Source organism: Schistocerca serialis, chromosome 5 (genome assembly GCF_023864345.2).
Source record: "Schistocerca serialis cubense isolate TAMUIC-IGC-003099 chromosome 5, iqSchSeri2.2, whole genome shotgun sequence".
Taxonomy (NCBI): domain Eukaryota; kingdom Metazoa; phylum Arthropoda; class Insecta; order Orthoptera; family Acrididae; genus Schistocerca; species Schistocerca serialis.
The window spans coordinates 611,591,560-611,617,434 of NC_064642.1; the positions used below are offsets into that span (position 1 = coordinate 611,591,560).

The 25,875-nt window shown below is 40.7% G+C and overlaps 1 protein-coding gene across 1 annotated transcript in view; it reads right to left on the reverse strand.

The window, feature by feature from the left end:
- The window catches only part of LOC126482131 (protein eyes shut-like), a 259,779-nt gene that overhangs the window by 187,097 nt on the left and 46,807 nt on the right, over positions 1–25,875 (reverse strand). Inside the window, 1 exon segment of the mRNA XM_050106108.1 lies at positions 23,329–23,445. Coding sequence (XP_049962065.1) covers positions 23,329–23,445 — 117 coding nt within the window.

Consider the following 25,875-nt stretch of genomic DNA (forward strand, 5'->3'; position numbering starts at 1 on the left):
TGAAGAGACTGGGTCACTTATTTTGAATGGCCTTCCTATATTCCTCAGTGTTCCATATCATGCTTCAGAATTAATTATCTTTTCAAGTTAAACTCCACAATCAAGATTTCTGTAGCTTCCAAGAAGACAGCCACCATAATCTTTATGGCTGGCAGAGTTTGGTGACCATTTTTTTGTGCTTATTGAGCAAGCCAATGTGTGAAGCCTTCAATGACTACTGTAGGAGAATCTCTTTGAAACACATCTCATAACATCCAAAGAAATTCTGGCCACATGTTAAGACTGTCAGTGATTTCAAGTCAATGACCAGACATTTATTGATGGAAAAAGAACTGAAACTGAAGGTAGCAAAGCAAAAATTGAGATGTTGAAATTTGTTGTCAAATGTCCCTTAATCAAGTGCATGTAATCCACTTTGTGACCTCATGATTTTTAATTGTGACTTCCAAATTTGTGTTGCAGGGTTAAAGGAGAAGCAAACATATTGTAAAATCCCCCATAAATGAATGTGCTTGAACTGGTTTCCTAATAATATAAAGTATGCAGTTTAATTGTTAAAGAATGGCTGAAAATACCCAGAATACTTACATGAGTGATGAAATTCTTATCTTCAAATCTGTCTGGCAGGACATTCATAATTTGATAAATGAACTAGTATCTAGACAGGAAGGATGATACACATATGGGTAGTTGGGTATACCCATTGATCAAGCTGTCCACAGATGTTATGCCTCACAGAGATTCTGTCAGTCTTCCCAATATCACAAAACAAATGTACTACACAATTATGACATAAAACAGTGTTTGTACATTCTTTCACCCCCAGCAGGTCATATCTCAATGGTTGAATTTCCTGGGATCTGACAACTCAGGAAAGCAGCAGCATTCCTTCTAAAATCCTTCCTGTGTGAACTATAAGGGTGTAGGTGATAAATTTTTGGACACCACAGCCCATTCCTATTTTAAGGAGGGGTATTACGATTGCACCCATCCATAATTATAAAATGAAGAAACCACGCAACAGTTGCTTAATCCACAATCTTTTATCTTTTACCAGACTGGTTTCGGAACACTAAAGGTTCCATCATCTAGTGTAAACTGTAACAATGAAAATATTGAGGTATGTGTCAATGGGAGGGTATCCTCAAGTCAGATAAGGAACTATGCAACTGAAATTTCTAAAATGAATTAAAATAAATTAAAAAAGAGAACAGGATATTACTTGCAAATATAATCACTTAACCATTTGACTTCATCCTCTGCCAGGCGTTGTCATAGAACCAAAATTCCATGTCAAAAGGATAAAAGGCATGTAAAAGTAATCTGAGAAAACAGAAATCACAACCGGACACCAAAAAAGTCTATCTTCAAACATGTGAAATGTAATAAAGGGGGGGAGGAGAAATCACGTACTGTATGGAATTACTTACATAAATTCCATAAAAACTGTTCCCCCATGTTGCACAACCAGGAACACAAACAGGAAAACTTTCTTTTAGGTCTCTTTTATACTTCTGACACAGAACCTTTGGTTCCATGACAACACTGGGGTGAGTATGACCTGAGATGGTTAAGTGATTTTATATGCCAGTAATGTCCTGTTCTCTTTTTTTAATTTTTGTAAATTCAGTTTAGAAATTTTAGAAAAATAGTTCCTTATCTGACATTTCGGACTTGAAGATCACCTCACATTGTCATGTAACACAATATTTTCATTATTACTCTTTACGCCAGATGATGGAACTTTTAAGTATTTCAATACCTGTCATGGACGCAACAAGAGATTGTGAATTAAGCAACTGTTGTGCAGTTTCTTCACTTTACAAAATGAACTTATACAGTTGTGACTGCCCATAGGAAGACCCCCCATAAGCATAGGAATTGTTCTGCCCCCAGATGCAGCTAAGTTGGGTGAAGAGGCCTTCTTTTGCTACCTCTATAAGGTGCCACAACTTGCTGTAGTGCACCTATTAGGGCCACATTCCATGTCATGAACAGCAGACACTGCTGATTCCAGGGAAAGAATAGTTGTAAGGTTCTCCATTGTTGTAACAGAAATATCAATTATCTATCACAGTAAGGTTCTATGTTCTTGACAGACTGGTTTCCAGATAGGGGTGGCAGCCATTTTTGGCAAAATTTTCTCCAACTGTCTGTGCCATATCTTGCGGGTTCACTTGGAGATTACCATTTCACGTAATACCAATAACTACATGCCTGCCACCTTGCCCATATCTCCTCCTGATAGCCACTATGCCATGACTGTCTTTTTGGAGTGATTTGTGATGCTCGTGAATGCTTTAACTGAATGTCTCAAAGGTTTGCAGCCATTGGTTAGCATCTGACCAGAGACTGTCTTTAACTGCATAAAAGCATATATCCTTCCATCAGAGCACAAACTGTCTTCACAGATGGTCTGAAGATGGAAGAAGGGAGAGAAGTGACACTCATTGATGACAAATATGACCACATCACTTTTAGCCCTCTCTCACTGAGGTCATCCTTTCTATGAAGTCTACAATGCCTTTGCATGAGGGCACCAGTGCCTTCTGAAGTGTGTTTACACCTTGCCTGAGGTGAGAATCCTAGCTCCTCCACATTTGCAAAGCACCCAGTTAAGTATTGGAGTACTGGAGTATTTTTACAGGTGGGGTTTCTCTGTCTCCTCTCACTTTTTTTACATTTATGTGGAAAACCATCAGTGTGTGAGATTTTTATGAAGATGCATAAGGTTCCCTCAGGCACCTCTTGAATTCCAAATGCTCTAAAAGTGCGCTATCATCAGAATCCTCAGAGAGTGTGAGCTGTGCATGATCCAATGGCTCTAGTCATGTTTTATTAGCTTTAATTTCTTTGCAGATTTTGGCCACTGTGTCAGTGTGGTTGACATGGTAGCATGTGAACATGTGTTAAAGTTGCTTTTGTGAGGTTAATGGTTGATTTTGCTTCTTTTTGTTCAGTACAGCCTTGAGTGGCCTGGAGTTAATGTTAGATGTCACTTTGCATGTACACTTATAGGTGCTTGTATTCTCCTTTTTGCCAAATTCTGTATTTCTGCATTTAATTTGGAAACCTATTTCATTAAGATGATGTGAATATTTTAGGAAGTACATGATGATGTAGTACTTAAAAGACCTTTTTGCAACACCATATAGAATGTATTTCATAACTTTTTTTGTTTCTTCTACTTCTTATCTATGGAGACTGGTTTGGGGGAGGAGGGAGGAAGGATAAAGGTGAGAAGATAGAAGCAGAAAAGGGGATAGGATTATGCAGGTGTGCTAATGGGAAAGAAGGTCAGTCTAGTGCACTAGTACAAGCTGGAAAGGGGATAGGTAGGTGGAGGACAGAGACTAGCAGAGACTGACACCAAGGCAGTTACAGAAACAAAGGATATGTTGCAGGGAGAGTTGTCACCAGCCTTTTTCAGAAAGTCTGGTGTTGGTGGGAAGAATGAAGATGGCACAGACTCTAAAGCATTAGTTGTTGGGCAACACGCTCTGCGACTGGGTTGTCCATCTGTCTCTTGGCCACAGTTGGGCAGTGATCATTTATGCACACAGACAGCTTGTTAGTGATCATGCCAATGTAGGATACAACACAGTGCTGGCAGCTAAGATGGTAGATCACATAGTTGCTTTCACAGGTGAATCTGCCTTTGATGGGAGTAGTACATACCTGGAGCAGGTGGTAGTGGAAGGATGTATGGGAAAGGTCTGGCATCTAGGTCTATTGCAGGGATATGATCCACAGTGCAAGAGGCTGGGAGCAGGGATGGAATAAGTTTATTGTGTCCTCACAGGGATAATGTCTGCTATTGTGGACTAAAATCTTCAGTCTATTGATACACCAGCTTCCTATATAAATAAATTAACCAGTTCTTCTACTGACTCTCCACCATTCCTATTCCTATACTACCAGGCACCCTCTTCGTCACTGCTGACCCATCTCCCTTTACTCTAATATCACCAATGCCCACAGCCTCATCACTATTAAACACTACTTTTTGCAGTGTTTGATGGACTCTAAACCTACTACCTACTACTAACTACATCATCACTCAAAATTCCTTCTCTTTGAAGGCTTCACATACAAACAAATCCATGGTACAGGATGGGTACCTGCAGGGCACCATCCTATGCCAATCTAGCCATGGGCCAGAATCCCAAATCCCTCACCTGGTTCAGAGTCACTGATGACATCTTCATGCAAGGGTGAAGACACTCTATACAGATTCCTCAAGAGCTGCAATACCTTCTTCCACATTTGCTTCACATGGTGTTCCTGAGTCCAACAAGCCACCTTCCTCTATGTCAACTGCCACTTTAAGAATGGCTACATCAGTATCTCCATCCACATCAAACATATCAACCACCAAAATACATCCACTTCTACAGCTCGCACCCATTCCATACTACCGGGCACCCTCTTCGTCACTACATAAAGCCTCACCACCTGTGGTCAGTGCATCTAGTGAAGAGCAGTCTCTTTCCAAATATGCCAAGGATCTCACTAAGGCATTTACAGACCAAAATTACTCTCCCCACCTTATTCAGAAACAGATCTCCAGTACCTTGTCTCACCAGTCACCTACCATCACCAACAAAGGAGTACCCCCCCCCCCCCCCCAATCCCATCCCACCCCACCCCACCCCACCCTCCTTGGGGCTCAGCACCACTGAGTAGTACACCAACTGAATCATGTTCTGCACCAGTGTTTCAACTACTTTTCGTCAAGGTCTGAAATGAGAAATGTTCTCCCCACTAGCCACCACATCCTTCTCACAGTGGTAGTCGACCACTCATGATCTATCAACATAGCTGCAACCTCTGTGCTGCATCCTACATGGGCATGATCGCTAACAAGCTATCTGGCCACATGAGCACCCACTGTCAACTGTGGCCAAGAGACAGCTGGTCCACCCATTTAAAGAGCATGCCGTCCAACACAATGAGCTCAACTTTACTGATCACTTCATAGCCTATGCCATCAAACAACATCACCTTTTCTGAATTGTACAGGTAGGAACTCTTCCTGCAACATATCATTCATTCCTGTAACCCACCACCCTAGCCTCAACCTTCGTCAGTCACTGACCTCCACCTGCCTATCCCCTGCCCCACTCCCACACCAGCTCTATATACACCTTCTAACTCACCAATGCACATGCATAGCTCTTTTCCCTTCTCAACTTCCCCATCCCCTCCTCTTTCCAGCACAGTCTCCCAAAGTTGTACCTAGCAGTCCTATCCTGTCCCCACCACATACCTGCACACGCCCACAGGCAGCACGAGCATCTTCCTCATCACTACTCTGCCATCCTTCCCTCATCTCACCCAAGCATCTCCTGTACCCCCACTACCCACTCCAGCCAAGGCCACTGCTCACCTCTGCCGCACTTGGGCCTTAGTGCCCAGAGATGACAGTGGCCATGGGTGTGTAGATTTATGCATCTATGTATGTGTGTGTGTGTGTGTGTGTGTGTGTTTACGTCCAATGGAGGGCTTAGTCTGACAACTCATAATATCTATTAGTCTTTTTTCAATGTGCCTGTCTTTCACTCCTGTACATGGTGACTACTAATCTATCCTTTTCATATTGTTGTTATTCCATCTTGTATTTTCCAATGTTTGAATCTGCCTAATGGCTTCTCTTCCATTCTACAACCCAACACTGTATCCCTTGCTTATTGTCTCTACAGCACTACATTACTTGGCGTCTATCTTTCTCACTCTTTCATTGTCACTTTCTGCACCATACGTGCTTTATACCCAATACCCACATACCCTGTGAAGCTCTAGTTCTGAACAACCCTGTATCAATAGTCTCATCCGATGCACAACACAAGGCTTTGAGTCCATATGGGCAGTATGTTCTGTGTCTCATGTTCCATATTCTCCCCATTTATTTAATTATTCCTTGTTCTTCAAACTGAACACACTATTTTCATTCAACCACATGTATTTTCAAATGTTTTCCTGGTCCTTCCTGAACCACATGCACTTTGTAGCACATCAAGCCTAACAGCCTCCCACCCCTGCCCCCCACCCACTCTACCCATATCCACAAATGCACCTTACTGACCTCACCCAATCCAATTACACCTGCTGTCCTGTCTCTCCACATATATCCTCCCACCAACATATACCCCACTCTATCTTTTTTTAAATTGTTTTTCTTTTGTTTTGTATTTTCATTTCGATCTCGTCTCATTTTCAAATTGTTTTTCAATATATTTACTTGGGTTTCATTTCTTAACTGCTCTCCTGTTTCTTCTTGATAGTGCTTTTTGAGATATCCCCACATATTTTTAAATAATTTTACACATTTTTTTATTCTACACTATGGATCCTTGCTTATTCCATTTGCACCAATAAAGAAAATTTTCCCTATGTCTGCCCAGGCCTTGTCCCATGTACTATTCCTGAATGGTTGCCTAACTCACGGATTCCCCTACAAATGGAATGACCAACAAATTATCCACTACTGGCTGTAACCTCCCTTCCATAATATCGCTATCTATTCAAATTCTTTCAGTCCCCAATCTAGTCTTCCAAAACCATATAAATCAGGCCCTAACCTTTTTCCATAATCTCTGCTCAATCTGGGAAATCCTCCTGCTCTGCAATCCCAAATCCTGCATCCCATCTTACCGATTGATACCTTTGCCGTTTACGCATTAGTGCAGTATGCTCAATGCAACCTCAAAAAACTGTCCAATCACATCACCTTATACTCCCAACTTGGACAATCACTACCCACCAGCATTACAAGAGCCTCTATCTATGGTAACTCCCAATCCTGCAAAAGTATCAGTCCTTTACAAATGCCTTACCTTTTACTCCACTCCAAATTCAATCATGTTGGACTTGTTATAGCCTCACCTTGTCCTGATCTCTAACACGGATACAGTTTTTCACAAATAACCCGACCAATCACACAAGAACAAAAAAAAAATATTGAATCCTCCCCAACTAACTGTGATCCACCCCCATGGCCCAAAATTATTTCCTGTTAACATTCCAGAATTTCCTTACCTTGAACCATGCCTCATCATCAATCTCCAAATACCTCAACATGAAAGCTATACTCGTATCTGCAGAAAGAATGGCAATCAACCACCTAAATCTGATCTCAATCTTATATTTTTACCTTCAGCAAAGGCTCCACTACTGGATTACAAGGATTACCTGGCAGAGGGATTTCACCAGCTGTGAGATATGTCCATATACAAGCTGTGATCTTCTCTATGGAATGCAAACTTGTCAAAGTACCTACTTTATGGGCAGAGAGGCTTGCATTTTTGCTTGAAGCTGAGGACTACACCAGCTGCAGTGCAGCTTCTGGCAGGATCACACATGCTGGACAGGCCTCAGCAGATGAACCACATAAAGAGTGTCCCAGAATGTCCCACCTCTTCCTTATTCACTACCATTTCCTTCTGCAATTCCTTAGATACCCAACCTAAGGTGTGATGCAATCCATGCCAAAGATCCCCAGGGATACCAAGCGACCACCCTGAATAATAAGCCTTGCACTGTGTGGGATTCCATGGTGTCAACTGAATAGATCCTCAGTTCTTGTGGGACCAAAACAAAGAACATGGAAAACAGAGCACAAAAATGAGGAACTTGGTATGACCTAAAACACCCAAGCATCAGGGTAGGAACCATGGAATTTGTTTCCGCAACTGGATCAGGCAATAGACTTGTCCAAGAAGTGGAAACAGTTACTGATAAGTTGAAACAGGTCATGATCAAATCCTGATCTGGGACTCAAATGAGGAAATGTCCCAAGAATGAAAAGAAAAGGAAAGTAAAGGATGGCTATTAAATGTAAATGGGAGAACCGAAAGGTCTTGAACCTAAGACGTCCAGACATGGAACAAGAGAAAAAAGGAGGAGTCTGATACTCTCACTTCTCAGTTCTCGGGATAAACATATACATAAAAAGCTGAGGCAAGAAATTGGGAAACAGACCTATAGTCCTGCAGTCTCAGTTTTAAGGATGCTGGTTATCCAGCAGGGATATCCACTGGTAAAATTAATCTCATAGCAGGTGGATCTTGTTCAGATGGATCTCTCTGAGAAGACTGTGGGGGATGCAAGTCAAGGCCCCAAACTGGGGAGGATATGTCAAGTTCCTCTGAGGCCCAAAACAGCCCTTTAATATACAGGATGGTTAGAAACAGTTCAAGAAACTTATAGCAGTGTTGCAGGATAGGTTGTGCTGAGAAGTAATCGTTGAGAAAACAGTTGATATGTTGCACCATTTCTGAGTTAATTATCATTAAATTTAGCCAATGAGACTGTTGCATGCAAATTCAAGCAGCCTGCACGAGACAGTTTCACCAAACACGTTAAATCAAACAAGGAAGTGATATAAAAATAGGAAATGTGACAGTAGTAAGGATCGAACCCAAGTCAAAGGTTGAGCAGTCTTGTGCACTATCACTTACACTATGAGGACAACTGACATTAATAGTATCTGTTGGTTCACTTGAATTTGCACACACAATGGCCTGATTGGCTTATTCAGCCCTGTGAGGCACTGGTTTACAGGTAATCAAAGGGATAACTGTGAATCTGCTACTGTTCAAGTCATCAGGCCCAGGTGGAATCTTTTCAGTTCTGCCGCAACAAGCAGAAGATGAATTGATTAGATTCCTATGTGGACTGTTTAGGGTCAGCCTAGCAGCACAAATCATTTCTAATGCTTGGAGGCCAGCGAATATCATTTTCATTTTGAAGCCAGGGAGAACTGATCACATCAAGGCCAAGGATATAAGATGGATCTGTGTGGCTTTCTTTCTTCTTGAGACATTAATGCACATTAGGGAAAAAGAGGTTAACTGAGGCACCTCTTCTTGTAAACCAACATGCATATCAACCAGGCAAATCATATGAAACAGTACTTCACCAGCTTGTTGGGAAGGTGGAAAAAGCACTAAACTTTCAGGAAATCGCTCTCTGCATCTTCCCGGATATTAAATGGGCTTTTAGCAATAATAATAATAATAATAATCATTCAACAGTTCCAGCGTCCCGGGTACTAGTAATGAGCCTTTTACACTTCATCATGTCCAGATACACCTTTTCACGGAGAACATTGTCCACTGTCCATCCTCTGGTCACTAAATCAGCCCTTATCAAGTCCATCCATTGGGTTCAAGTTCTTCCTTGAGGTCTTTTCCCATCCACCTGTCTTTCAAAATTTATTTTGGCTGTCCTAGTTAACTCCATTCTCATCACATGCCCGTACCATCAAAGTCTAGATGCGCCAATTCGAGCTAATAGGGATGTCTTTATCTGGCTTCTTTCCTCACCTCTTCATTCCTTAACTTGTCCATCCTGGTCTTCCGAATGGTGGATCTAAGAAATTTCATCTCTGCTCCTTGCAGCCCTAATGATTTTCTTTTTGTGAGGGTGCATGTTTCAGCACCACAGGTCAATATTTGGGTGAAATAGCCATTAAACATCATCAGTATGGACAATTTTGGGATCAAGTCATCCCATAAAAGTGTCTTGTTAGAATTCAGGTCCTTTTTTCACTCTGTTCATGATTTCATTTCTGACCAAGTTAACACCGGAAATTACACTTCCAAGGTAAGGAAAACTGCCACCCACTCTAGTTGGTGGTCTCCGAGTTTTACACTTGCTGATTGCCCATCTCTGTTGACTGCCATCACCACTGTCTTGGTCTTGCTGATGTTGAGGTTATATTTCTGGAACTGAGATTTCCCTTCATTAAGTCTGATCTGTACTTCCTCTTCAGTTTCACCCCAAATCATGATGTCATAAGCAAAGGTACATGCTTTCAGTTCACCTGACTTCTCCTTGACGTTCTTCATTATGGTATCCATAACAGTGATGAATAGTAGTGGGGACAGGCACTTCCTTGCTAAACTCTACTCTTGGTCTCAAACCATGACGATCATCCTTCCCCAATTTGTAAACAGCTAGTACAGTCTATGTACAACATCTGATTTTTTTTATTAGTCCTTCAGGCACATTATTTTTCCTCAGGCATTCCCAGATCTTATCTCTTATAACACTATCACAGGCTTTTTCTAAATCCAGAAATACAATGACCAAGTTCTTGCCTTTCTCCCAACACTTTTCCATCAACATGCGGGTGCTAAAAATTTGACCTATTGTAGATCTATTACTTCTGAAGCAATATTGTTCCTCCTCAAGCTGTGGATCTATCATAGTTTTCAGTCTCTTTTCTATGATCTTCTCAAATATTTTCTGCCTATGAGACAACAGGGTTATTCCTCTGTAGGTGGTGGGTTTTAGCATTTCAGCATTAGTGTATTATAGCAATACGATCTTCAAATTCATGGAAAGAACTGCAAAAGGGCATAGCACTAATACCACCATATGTAGATGGATTAAAACATGTTGAGCAGAAGAAAGAGAGAAGTCACCAAGATGAATGAAAAAATAGTGTCAGCATGGAGGGGTTTTGTCCCTGCTATTGTGAAACCTAGTGGTGAATGAACTCATTGGAGAGCTCAATACTAGAAGCTACTTTTGCCAGAGATATACAGAAAACTCAGTCCTATTAATATTTGGCAAATTTGATAGTATGTTAGAACAATGGCACAATGTGCATTGTACGTTGTGCAGGACTGGTGCAGGAAACCGGATCTGTTCCAAGCAAACTGTTGTAGTACCATTTACAAGGAAGCATATCCAGGACATGCACTCGAACTTAAGCTTCTGGAAAAGAGCTCTACCTGTACAGAGACAATGAAGTATCTGTAGGTAACCCCAGGTGCAAAACTATCATGGATTCCTCACATAAGGGATATATGCTCCAAGGCGAAAGATACTCTTATGACCACTAGAAGAGCCTGTGGAAAAAAACTGAGGTGTAAACCCCAAGAGTAAGTACAGGATATACACCACTGCAACAAGACCTACGATAATTTATGGGACTATAGCACTGGGGGACAAAGTAGAACAAAATGTGCCTGCTAATAAGTTTGGCAAGGTGTAGATATGGGCCTGCTTAGCCATAATATGTGGAATCAGCAGTGCACCCACTGCGGGATGGAGAAAATACTGTACAAACTCCTACTACACGGTGGGTCAAAATGGAGGCAGCGACAGGAGCATACAGGCTAAAAACTAGAAATAACTGGATATCTTTGGGATATCCAGAATCTCACACCAAAATAGAGAATGCGGTAAATAGAAGAATGATCAAGGAAAAGCCAACTGACTATGCAATAATTTCCAGTTGCTCCAATAAACCTTTCAGTGTAACAGTTGGAAGCAGGGAGTAATGGAAGAACAAACCATAAGACCGTGCAGGAGGCATAGTCTCATTTACTGATGGGCTGAAAATAACTGCATCAGAGGTGTATGTGGTACAGCCTACACTAGAAAGTGCAATCTCTTTAGGGAAGCTGGCCATGGTATTCCAGGCACAAATATCCGCTATTATGGTGTGTGTGGAGAAGAATTTGCATAGGTGCTACAAAGATGGCTGATCTACATTTATTCTGATAGCAAAGCAGCTCTGTAATCTCTGTCAGCACCTCCAACGAGATAAATGATCATAGTAAAATGCCATGATGCCCTTGTGAGACTAGGGGAATGCAACAACATGCTGCCAGTTCCTGCTCACTCAAGAAGCAGTAGCAACGAACAAGCTGAGAGACTGGTCAGGACAGATACAATGACTCCATTTACTGGACAGGATCCTGTCCTAACCATCACTATGGAGATGACTGAATTGAAACTACAAAACTAGACAAGAAAACAGCATGTAGAATATTGGTCTATGATACAAAAATAAAAACATGGGAAGCTGATGGTGCCAAAGTCATGTTTTAAGAAAATTTGTGTAATCCAGAGCTTGCACAGGTACAGACCAAACTCATGGTAGGGCTAACAACAGAACACAGGAACTTCAAGAAACACTTGCAGATGACGGATATAGAGAAAGAGGACTCAAGATTCAGATGAAGCCATACCTCACCTAATCTTCATGTGTGAAGGGTTGGAGATCAAAGACACAGAATATTCAGGTCATCGAGTCCTGATTATGCCACAGTGACCCCATTTCAGCAATTCAGCAGGACCTTCAGTCCCTAGGTTCATCCAAGAATCTCTTCCCCGATGCTACGTCCCCCTCACTCCCATCACTCCCTGCACTCCTGCCTTCTACATGCTTCCTAAACTACTCAAACCTGACACCTGGTATACTCCATTGCAGCTGGTTACTATGTTCTCACAGATATAATGTCTGCGAGATATAATGTCTGCCCTTGTCAATCAACACCATCAGCCTATTACCCATAACGATGTCGTGTCCTCACACACGATACAGGGAAGACCAGGGGTTTAAGATCAGTCTGCAATTTCTGAGCGGTGAGGAGCAAATGCAGAAAGGCAAATTCTCAGTGAAGGCACGTTGATGACTCGGATCAGCACCAAACACTGTCACAGGGCATCTACAAGAAATGTAGATTTTGGAACTCGACAGGATGCTTGCAGCACGAGACTTATGGAATTCAGGGGTCTGATTAACACTATTTATTTGCGATCAGACTAACTACTGAACTGAAGGCTAGTTCTAAACACTATGAAAAGCAAAGGAGGTAACTGGTTGCACAACAGAAGTCAGTGTCTGAAGCCACGGGGGCCGGTGCTAAAAGAAGTAGTAAACACTAGTAACACATTAAGTACAGACTTGAAAGCAGCACTCCAATTGAGGAAAACGATGTCAGTGCTTGCCGAGGCTGGCCAAGAGCACGCAGTCAGCACCCCAGCGATCTGACTGAGAACTCTCTCTGAATACAAAAACATGGGTTTTTAAAGAATCGTAGTGGCGCACCATTTCTCCCTTCCTATAGACGACCCACCTAAAAAGCTTTGCCCAATGTGAGGAGTCATTCTGCACCTCCAGGGCGCCTCTGGCCAATCACATGTAGTTTCTTCCCCTACTCTTACTTGTTAGGTAGGGATGCTTATGGATTTTACATTAACAAACTACAAATTTGGTATCAACACCATTCAGATGAAAGCTAAACGGCACTGTCACTCCTATTACGGCCAGCAACAACTGTGTTTTACGTCACATGGCCCCACCCTCTGCCCTTCTGTGTGTGGGGAAAGACGTAGTAGCACTCTAATCTGTGTAAACCGACTGACATTGCAGTTCTCAGGAGCAAGTATCAAGTTTGCTGCCTCTACTATGAATTGCCTTTTTGTGGCCACCTTCTGTAGTGACACCTTACAACAGCATCTAGGCAGTGGATGGAATGATCAGTTAAATCTCTGAAGGGAAACGTCTCCCCTCAGACAGCTGCACAGAGTGTCTGCAATTTGCACAGCTCTAGTGTTACTATTTATCTCTGATAACCTAAATGCCTGCTCTATGCATTGTGTCTCTGATTTCCTACCTTGGAGTGCCCTTGATGACTCCAAATAACATTTTTAAGTGCAACAATGTACAAGTCATTATGTTGTCAATATACGACAATGTATCATCCAATATAAAATATATTAACCACATCCCCAGGGAATCTCTACAATTCCTGCTCTTTTATCATCCAGCACGTCACTCATCACTACTGATGCCACTCCCTCTACACCAACATTCCCAATGCCCATGGCTTCACCACTAATGAACACTACCTTTCCCAGCACCCAACTGACTCCAAACCCAATACCCTCTTCCTTGTCACTGTGACCAGCTACATCCTTGTCCACAATTACTTCACCCTTGAAGATATCAAGGCAAAAACAAATACATGGGCCAACAATGGCACGCACTATCCTATGTCAAACTATTCATGGGCTATCTAGAGGAATCCTTATTAATGACTCACAAAAGAAACCTTCCATTTTGTTCAGATTCACTGATGACATCTTCATGAATCTGAACAAAGGGTCCTCTTCAGACCATCAAGCCATATTTCTCTATGTTGACCTCCACTTTGTGCAGGCTGCTACCTGTTTGGAGGATTTACGGGAGTTCTTTAATGTTGAGTTGTTGGAAATTAAAATAATTTTGTCTTTCACATTTGGAACTTCTGTCCATAACCAACACACAAGACCTAAATGCCAAACCCATCTATCTTTCAGGATAGAAGCAGTTCATTATGAGTTACTGTACTGCCTGCAACCAACCAACAGGAATTGTGGGAAAGATGTAATGTGTGTTTTCAGAGGACGCAGGCAGAGCATGAATTCCAGATTCGGCTTGCTCTCTTTTCTCAGCCATCAGCACACACTTCCCTCACTCCCCTATCCTATTCTTTGGACTTATGCCTGCTTCACTTTAGCCCCAATCTACATCTACATCTACATACATATTCCACAAGCTACCATGCAGGGCACGGCGGAGGGTACCCTGTACCACTACTAGTCATTGCCTTTCCTGTTCAATTTGCAAATAGAGCAAGGGAAAATTGGCTGTCTATATGCCTCTGTATGAGCCCTAATCTTTCATATTTCATCTTCATGGTCCTTATGCTACATGTATGTTAGCAGCAGTAGAATCAGTCTCCAGTCAGCTTCAAATGCCAGTTCTTTAAATTTTCTCAATAATGTTCCTTGAAAAGAATATCACTTTGCCTCCAGGAATTCACATTTGAGTTCCTGAAGCATCTCCATAAAATATGTATGTTGTTCTAACCTACTGGTAACAAATCTAGCAATCTGCCTCTGAACAGCTTCAATATCTTCCTTTAATCTGACCTGGTACAAATCACAAACACTTGAGCAGTACTCAAGAATAGGTTGCACAAGCATCCGATATGCAGTCTCCTTTACAGATGGCACACACTTTACCAATAAACTCTCCCAATAAACTGAAGTCTATCATTCATCTTCCTGGCCACAATCCTCACATGCTCGTTCCATTTCATATCACTTTTCAATGTTATACCCAGATATTTAAAAGTCATGACTGTGTCAAACAGGACACTACTAACACTGTATCTCAACACTACGTGTCTGTTTTTCCTACTCATCTGCATTAACTTACTTTTTTTTTTTTTAATTTAGAGCTAGCTGCCATTCACCACACAATCTATAAATTTTGTCTAAGTCACCTTGCGTACCCCTACAGTCATTTGGGTTCAACACCTTTCCGTACACCACAGTATCATCAGCAAAAAACCAGACAGCTGCTCACCGTGTCTGCCAGATCATTTACATACACAGGAAATAACAGCAATACTACCATACTCCCCGGGGGTGCTCCTGATGATACCATTGTCTCTGATGAACACTCACCATTGAGGAAAACATACTGGGTTCTATTACTTGAGAATTCTTCAAGCTGCTCATGTATCTGGGAACCAATTCCCTGTAGTGATTCGAGAATTTCTGTGTAGATTCTATAACCACTCAGCCTTTTACCATCTCAAACACACGATATTCTGGATATGAGTGTGGGATGGTAGAATCCTACCTACTGTGCATCACATGTTTGTGTGTGCAGGTTTAAAATCAGTTGCAGGAAGAAAGTAGACACGGCAGATGAACAGCACTGACAAGTACCTGTCGGGCAGTCCATAGATGTTTCAGTGAGTGTGTAAGGAAGAACCATGGAGTTTATATGCAGCTCTGAGCTCATTGGGTCATTGAATATTGTTATTAAAACAAAGACAGTTGAAAAAGAACTCTTGAAAACTCTTGATATAACTTTGCTTTAGGCAAGACTTATTTTCTGATTTATGTTAAGAAAAGTTATGGTATCAAAGCCAACTTTCTTTTAACTGTAATTCAATTTGTTTCTGACGTTCGACTGTATGAGAGACTTACCGGAAGTTATTTGTTGAAAGTGATAGTTTTATTGTGTATGAAAGTCAAATACATTGTTAATTGACAAAAAGCAAAGCTTGTATATCTGCTTATTTCATAAGTAGACAGACTCTAAAAATTCCTGTAGCTAGCGTTATTCGATGGAGAAGAAGTCAAAAGAGTTTCCAGCAGCCAGCTAACCAGTAAAGAAGAGTGGCTGCAAATTCCAAGTAAGTCACCTCGTAAAGAAGTGGAAGGTGGTTTGGAGGAATAAACCGAAATAACCCAGATTCACTCTTTAAGTCGGGAACGTTAGAATGCTCGTACCTTCATTAACAGTCTAAAGTGGGGCACCATGTTAAATGTTTTCTGAATATCTAGAAATATGAAATCTGCCTGTTATCCTGCATCCATAGTTTGCAGTATATCACGTGAGAAAAGGGTATGCTGATAGTTCCTCCAAACGGTTGATGGCATGTTCACCTTCCCCAGGCATATTCTTTGTACGCTGTACACTGAGATACAGGATCATTTTTACCTATTTAATCCTCCTGTTCTTATTTGAAGCTACCCTTATCATGTGCCCACCCCTCTCCCACCTGGGTATCTGTAAAAAACTGCTGTCAGTTAAGTGGGCTGGCTGACTTTGTGGTCTGTTAATAAGGCCACGTTTTCATGGCTGAACTCCATAAATTGAGCATTGTTTTCAGCCGAAGCACAGACACTGTAAGTTTGTTTCTCATGCTACTGCATTATGTATGCAGCCACCAGGTATAGCTGCTCTTGCTCAAGCCATGCTTTCCACTGCCACAGCGAGCAAGGTTCATCAAGGCATGGAGTCTGTGAGCCAGCTCCGTCACACTGAGAATCCATTACGCTATGTGGCTTGCTTCCCTGATACACGTGAACATGGCCCTGCTGTAACCTCATATTACTGCCAACGCTACTGCCCTGAGTTCTGTCCTGCTACTTTGTCATGCTGCCGATTCTGCTAACCGCCCAAAATGTAAGTGCATTACAGCTGCCCAGTTGCTGATCTGTCGGTGGAGATAATCAAGAATGTTGCAGCTAGTAAGCAATGAACTGCTTTTCCTTTGCAAGCTGTGCTGCATTCCAGAGCCTTCATTTTGTTGTATAAGACCTTATTTGTCATTTTTACCACTTTTACACCCATGCTGGGTAGCAACGAGCACAGTACACGCGTACAGACAGAAAGCAGAGCAGAGGTGGGTATCAGTGAGGACAGGACGTGTTAAGGCTTTGTAAGAGTAAATTAACATATTTGTTCTTAATAATTTTGACTTAGAGAAGAGGTTAGAACAGGTTCAGGCACAACTGTCCATCTTAAAGAAAGATTTGAGCATTAGGAACTTAGGAAACTTGAGGCTAGCAATACCATTGACCCACAGTCTAACATAGTAAATAGTGTTGCAGTAGCCACTTTCAAAAAACCCTCGGAAAATGTGTTCCACCTTTCTGTAGAATGTACATGATGTTGGCTGCCTTCAGGATTGAACCAATTTCGTAGGATGTTGTTTGGTTTGAGAAAAGCATCCACCACTACATTTCAGCAGTTCACAGATAGGATATTAAGAGGATTGAAACCAACTATGTGTTTGGTTTATTTGTATGATATAAGTGTGTTTTGACACACAATCAGAGAACATGCTGAATGACTAAAGCATGTTTTAGCATGATTACAAGGGGGTAATTTGATGTTGGAGGAACATTCTTTCACAGAGTCACAGGTTCAGTTCCTGGGCCTGGTGGAACCAGATCAATGACTTACAGAAGCAGTAGATAATTTCCCTGTTCTCATTAACATGTAGGAATTACAGTCATTCTGTGGGTTTATAAATTATTATCACCGGTTCATCAAAAATTAGGTTTGTCAAAGAGTATGCTCCTGTGACCAAACCTGTGCCCAGCTTACTAAAAATATTGGCACCTTTTGGATGGACTGCAAAATCGAGACAACAATGCAACAGATTAAAGATGTTTTGACAAAATCTCCTTTGTTATTATAGCCTAATGTCTGTCTTATCTTGTGATGCTAGCAACTTTTTTGCGGGATTTGTCATAAGCCTGGAACAACATGGGAGAAAGAAACCAGTTTGTTTTACCTCTCACCAGCTCAGTTAGGAAGAAATCAACTAATGCACAACTGAGAAGGAGTTATCAGCTTTGGTGTTTGGGGTGTACTATTTTAAATGCTACCAATATGATACAAAAAAGTTCACAGTCATTACTGATCATATGACTTCACTGTAGCTATTGAATTCAATGCATCCAAGAAGTTGACTGCTGAGATGGGCATTAAAGCTAACTGAAAATGATTACACCATTCATCACAAGCTTAGAAAGTTACATCAGAATGTAGATGCATTGATCAGGATGGTTCATGTTTTGTAAGCAGATGAGGTGCTTATTGCTGAGGTGCAAGAGGTGCAAGAGGCTTAAGAACAAGATGCAGAATGCTGACGATGCACTGCTCTTCTATATTTCATATCTGAAGATGGTATCCTACATCACAAAATGGCTCTTGAGAATCAGTTTTTGATACCAAAGGCATTTCAGCATCATTTCATCATGCAATGTCACTACAGTACCCAAGTTATAGCATAAAGTATGATATTGAAAATAATATTCCCATGTGTATTCCATTCCTGGACACACACAGGCCAGACTGTGAATCCAATTGCAAACCTTATCTGAAGCGTCTAGACCCATTGAAATTTTAGTTCAAGACCCTATGGAAACCTTTCCATAGACACAACAGAAAAACAAGTACATTCTGCAAGTTATCGACCACTTTTCCTCCTCTAGGACTTTTGAGATTGTAGCTATAGATATTGTGGGACCTTTTTAATGGATGCAACAGGAGAGCAAGAACATTATGTGAATTATCAGCCATTTTTCATGCTACCTGATTTCAGTACCAATTGCCAACATGAGTGCCAAGATAGCGGCAAAAGCATTTCTCACAAACCTAGGATTGCCTTTTGGATGCCCTGATGCCATTTTGATGGTCCAAGGAACCAATTTTATGTCTGCTTTATTTGTATAACTATGTAAGTTTTTAAGAATTGGGACGTGGAGAACTACCCCTCCCATCCTAAAGCCAATGGCAGAATGGTACAGGATCATAGCACAATCATTAAAATATCTTACTATGTGAACAAGACACATATTGACAGGGATCAATATTTGCCATAAATTTTCCTCAAACCCTAACCTGCTATCCCTCTTCCTCCTCACCCCACAGCCCTTCTGTACCCCTGCTACCCATCCCAGAAAAGATCACTGCTCATGTCAAATGCAGTCACAGCTGGGCCTTTGTACCTGGAGATGACAGTGGCCAATATATGTAGGAGTGTTATGTGCATGTGTGTGTGTGTGTGTGTGTGTGTGTGTGTGTGTGTGCATGTGTGTGTGCATGTGCATGTGCATGTGCACGTATGTGTGTGTGTGTGTGTGTGTGACCCAATGTGCTTGTCTGCCACTTAACATCTTGTGTGGTAAGTAGTTATCCATAATTTTCATATTGTTATTATTCCATCACAGATTTTCCATTGTTTGGAAATGAAATTATTTTTTAACCACAGATTGAGAAAATGGGTCTCACTGGGAATATTACATTTTAAGATTATTATTATTATAACTACATAAAGTTATACAAGAAAGAATAACAGTAAACATTCCAAACAGCTCTAAAAATTCAAGATTAAAACAAAACTGTTAATTAGGAGCAGATGAAGACTACATGTGTATGATTTACATACTATGTTATCATTTCTGTCGTAAAACAACACACACACACACACACACACACACACACATACACACAAACATACATTCCCTACGAGCACATACATGTTCTCACTGTTTCACAATATTTGCTGTACCATTCTTTAAATATGCAGGTGGAGTCAGCTCTAACAGATACCACTCATCACCTGTTCCTTGCAACACCCAATATTGGCAATGGAGACAGTTTGTTTCTAGTTGTAATTGAAATGTTTCTTAAAGTGCAATTTTATGTGTCAATTTAACATAGTGATCAAAAACTAATCAAGTACAGTATTCAGTTTAATGGCAGGTGTTAACAGGGACTGAAAAACACAAAGCATAATCAGCACTCCAACAGTGGCTGAGTAGCCCTATTTCAGGGCAGTAGCAGACAGACAGTGATGGATGAACTGGCACACAAAATGGCACAAATCAAGTAAGGAAGAATAGGTGAACAAGTGCTAACCAATTTTTCAGTGTCTACTGCTGTTATCAATTACATTAGAGAGTTCTGAGAGCAAGCCACAGAGCCAAATTAATAATACAATCTATTGCTCTGTATTTTACTACACTTTGAGATAAAAAAAAGCCAACTCCGGTGTCCCCTACCAGTTTTCATATTTTTAAACATTGGTTTGCCTCATCACCCTTCCTTGGGTTGCTCTTTCTTGAATGTCAGCCTGCACACCACACTATCTGTCTGCTAGTGCCATACAGTACCACTACTCAGCCACTGCTGGAATACTGGTTATTCTTTGTGTTTTACTGTTCTTGTTAACATGAAACATTAGACAGAAATCCCACTAGACTAAATGAGGTTTTTTACTTTTGAATATGCAAATGAAATTCCTCTTAAATTTTTTATTAGATCTACAACTTTGCTTCCACCAGTGCGCAATAGATGGCTGTAGCAGCAACTGGCGGTGCAGGTTGTACTTAAGGCATTTGTAAATATAACGCCATCACACTATTAGTCAATTTGTGATTGCAACATAAAGTTATGCTCAATTGAATATGACAACTTATGTGCCCAATTCTTCTCATTTGCAGGAAGTTTTAATTTTCTGCTTTGACATGAAGAAATCTGCGGCTGAGGCTCATAAAATGATGAGTAAGACCTGTGGTGAGGCAACTATTAGTGAAATAACGTGCAGAGAATGGTTCAAGAATGGTGATTTTGATGTCAGAGACTGGCACAGGTGTGGAAGAGAGAAGATTTTCGAAAACACCAAATTGGAGGCATTACTTGACCTTGATGTGTGTCAGATGCAACAGGAATTAGCACGATCACTGGGAATACAAGTCATTTTCAATCGACTGAAAGCCATGGGAATGGTACAGAAGCGAAGACACTAGCACCTTACGACTTGAAGCCAACAGATGTTAGTGGAGTTTGTTTGCTTGTGAACAACTGCTTGCCAGGCAGAAGGAGAAGGGATTTCTGCAATGTATTGTGATTGGGCATGAACTGGTTTCTTATGATACTCTTAAATGCAGGAAATCATGGGGACATCCTGGCCATGCTTCCACATCAATGGGCAAACCAAATACTCATGGCTAGAAGGTCATGCTCTGTATTTGGTGGGACCAGATCAGTATAATGTACTATTATGAGCTACTGAAACAGACTGAAACCATCACAGGAGATCATTATCAAAAGCAACTGACATGTCTGAGTTGAGCACTGAGAAACAAATGGCCACAGTACAGCAATAGACATGAAAAGGTGATTTTACTATGTGACAATGCTCAACCTCATGTCGCATAACCTGTCAAAACATAACTGGAAATGTTGAGTTGGGAAATTCTACCCTATCAGCCATATTCTGCACACATTGCTCCCTCTGACTACCACCTTTTTCGATCAATGACACATGGCCTGGCTGACCAGCACTTCTAGTAATATGAACAAGTGCAAAATTGACAAAATTCTTCTGTTGCAGGATTCATATGCTGCCCGAAAGATAGGATAAACTAACAACCAGCACTGACTGTTACTTTGAATCGTAATAAAGCCATGAATGTTGAGAAAAAATGGTGGAAGCAAAGATGAAGACCTAATGTTTTTATTTTACTATTACTGTGGTTTTTAATGGCGAATAACCAACAATTTCGACTACCATTGGGCATCGCATGAGACACATGAGGAACAGTATTGTTACTGCTGACTCCGTCCTCACACTGCAAGTACAAAATTAAAAATATCTCCACTTTGGAGAAACAACCGTAATGTACTGGGTGTTTTGGAAGGAACAGTAAATATTGTAAGAGGTAGTAGTACAGACTAGTTCAAATAAAACACTGCACATAAGTGTCCAATAGTTATTTTCCACTGAGATACAGCTGTTAGAATGTAATCGAAACAAATACTCATGAAAGTCATTAAACAAAAGCAAAAGATTGTGTTAAAAGCTGATTTTCATAAATTTTACCTCTGACTTCATTGCACTTTCAAATTTTCTTGACAGCATCACATGCAACTCTCCTGAGGTCATCTCAGTGCTCTTTTATGCCAGCAGCACTATTCATAATCTGAACAGTCAGTTCATCTCTTGTGTTTACATTTTCTTTGCAGATTTTGCCTTTCAACCACTTCCAGTGGTAAAAAAATCTAAAGGGGGTTAAGTCTGGGGATCTTGGTGGCTGACAAACATGACTATTTCTACTGGTTCTCTCCAGGAAATGTTAGGTTCAGATGTGTCACCTGATGTCTAGAATGTCCTGGAGCCCTGTCATATTTGTAGCCAAAGGAACCTTTTACAATAATGGTGTACACTCTAGATAATGGCACCTGAAGACAATGCAGCACCACAACAGTCCCAATCAACTGACTGTCTGTCATGCCACACCAGACATTCATAAGGAATTGTTCTTGAAAATGTATCTCCACAAAGTTGTGTGGTTTTCATTGGATCACAGATGTGAGTTATCAGTGTTACTGATACCATCAGAAATGAGAGTGGACTCATTAATAAACGGTATTAATCAGATTGTTTGGCAATTTGAAATTAGCTAACAACTATATTCCAATTATATGCTTTCATTTTGTTCTCAGAGATGTTGAATCCACTGTAAATGATAAGAATAGAGGCTGTGCATAAATCCACCACGTTCTTGTATGTGAAACACCAGTATGAGAAGAAATTCTGCATGTACTTGTTGAAGTGCTGTGTTCCACCAACTGAATAATGTCATCTACTTCAGCCAAACTCTGTTCATCTGCACATTCAGATGAAGCATTTGGCTGGGCACTGCACCAGTCCCACACAGTTTAATGGAAACATGAGTAATCACTCTTGAATCTGGTACTCTGTGATTGGGAAATCATCTGTCCATATTCTCTACAAGCAGCACCATTTCCATTATAAAACCATACCCAAATATTATACCAGCATATTCAACATTTGTAAATACATAAAACATGCAAAAATGATACAGCAGAATTGGTCAACTAATCACAGACACAACCACATATGAAAAATTCAATTATGTTAAGTCAAGCACAACTTCACAACTTGAATTTCAAAATAAAAATGAACATCAGTAAACAAACCAGTAGCAACTGGCATACTATCACACAAAATGAAAACTTCTCTATACATCCAGCTGTATTTCTGTATCCAATAAAAAATGAACATATATGGAATGTTTTATTAAAATTAATCTGTACTATCACAGACACACACACACACACACACACACACACACACACACACACACACACACACAAAGTTGCTAATCGGATGAGACATAAATAAGTAAAGAAATTACCTGGAGAGCAAATACAACTGAATGATATTCCAGGTCCCTCAATACAGATTCCTCCATTGTAGCAATTTGTTTCTGCTGTGGTATTGCAGACCTCTTCATCAATTTCACACATTACTCCTGGAAGAAAAAATCCTACATGAATTCATTTTGAATACAAAACACTCCAACAGCAATGTATTTTTATTAAATCACTTTTTATGTCTGTTCATGTCACCTGTGACTACAGAAGTAGCAACAAACACCAACAAGAAATGATTTAGAACATACCAATAAACTCCATACACTCTTGGTATTACAAACTGTAATCACAGCTTTCATAACCAAGAGCTGCCACTAAAGAATTTACAGGTGAGATGGAAGACAGAAAAAAACATGTGGTTAGGGCAACACAAACTGTAATCACACCCATAACCGATTTCATACTGAAGAAAAATATGAAAGCTACCTAACCAATTGTTTCTTTGTTTTCATAATCTGCAATATTTTCAGCTATTCATTTACATGCTGTAAGTTACAAGGATTCAATAATAACTCAAAACCAATTAATATAGCTCTTTCTACAATGAGACTCACTATGTTGGAAAATACCATGGGATTGGTAGAAAATCAGGCTTATGAACATTTCATAAGCTAAAAAAGCATGGCCATCTTTCATTAATAGTGATCAGATCAGCATAATATGTCTGCAAATATTATGAAAAGGAAAGACTGTTACTTATCATATAGTGAAGATGTTAAGTCGCAGGACAGGCACAAGAAAAAGATAGACACAATGGTCACGTGTATGTGAGTTGTGTTTGCTTTTGCATGTGTCTCTGTGTTGTCTAATTCAGAAGACAGCCTTTTGGACAAAAGCTTACTTGTTTCTCAGTCTTCCTCTTCCCCCCCCCCCCCCCCCCTGCAACTCAATATCTCTGCTATATGGTGAGTAGCAATACATCTTTGTCACAACATTGTCATTATTCCATCCTGTATTTTCCATTGTTTAATCATCATTTATTGCATTTACAGGTCTTTAAGGCCTACAGCAGAAAAAGAAGGGATACAAACCACAATACAAAAAGAATATGACAAACTGCACATCACAAAAATTTGCAAAGGTACACATTACAAAAACAAAAAAACACCAGTCAGTCACAATCTCAGTATAGGAGACATTTATTGCAGATGGCGGTCCATCTCTGTCAGTCCCCAGCCTCATCTTCTATGGCTATCGGCTCCACTTGTTTGAGTATTGCCAGTACCCGATCCTTCTACCGCATCCTTGGTCGTCGCTATGGGCGTCTCCCAGCAGGTTGGGAATGGAGAACATGGCTAGGGAGGGATCAATCAGCTCAGAAGATGTGGCCAAACCGCTGTAGCATCTTCTGCCCCAATATGTGGCAGATGTGTGGCTTTCCGTACCACTGGTAAAGGTCTTCTTTTGTTCTTCATTCCCATTTACCTTCCACAGTATTGTAGCCGGGTCCACATATCTTTCACAGTACCTTCATCTTGAACGCACAAATTGCTTCTTCAGTTGTTGCTGAAGTTGGCCAGGTTTCATAACCATATAAAAGTACAGCCAAATCTTGCTTTTTAGTGATATCAGCCGGGATTTGAATAGATTGTTTAGGCTGAAGAAAATGCAATTAGCATTTGTTATTCATTGCTGCACCTCTTCTGTCTCTTCACTTTTATTGGTCAGTTGGATCCAAGATATTTGAATTCTCTTACTCATCCAAAGGCATACTTGTCAACAATAATGAAGGGGAGAGGAGCTTGATGTCATCACAAGACAATAAGATATTTTGTTTTCCTCTCATTCACTGCCAGCCATATTTGTTTCATGTTGTGGAGGAATCATGAAGTGTCAGCACTTACTTGCTCCTGGGTGTTGCCAAGGATCACAACATCATCAGCAAATGCCAGGATTACATCCATTCCCATCATCTTCATTTTTCTGTTTCAATCGGTGTTGCGGCTTGCTTTTTCCAAGGACAAGTTGAATACCACTGATGCCAATCTCCTTGTCACAATCCATTTTGAATACCGAATGGTGACGATAGTGGCTGCCAAACCTTGCTTGGCAAGTTGATTGGGAGTAGCAAGTTGCTATTAGTCAGATGTATTTAGGTGGAATGTCGAGTTCTTCCACCATTTTCCATAGCATGCAGCAGTTAATGCTGTCATACACTTGTCTAAAATCAATGAAGATGAGGTGTAGTTTCCGATCAAACTCCTAAATTTTTTCTGTTAGTTGCCTCAAGGTATATATGTGATCAAGAGACGACCATCCAGAGATGAGAGCAGCATTGTAAATACTTTGTACCCAATTTCAAGTAGAGAAATCCTGCGGTATTTGGATAGTTGTGTGGCATATAATTGCGCCCTTCCATTCTTTAGGAATTTTTTCCGCTGTCCAGGTGGCAGATATCAACTGCTTCAATGCCTCCACCAATGCTTCACCCCCCAGGCGTAGCATCTCAGCTGTAATAGCACTACCACCTGGATCCTTGTTGCTACTGAGGGCCTTTAGCGCAACACAGATTTCTTCAAATTGGACCC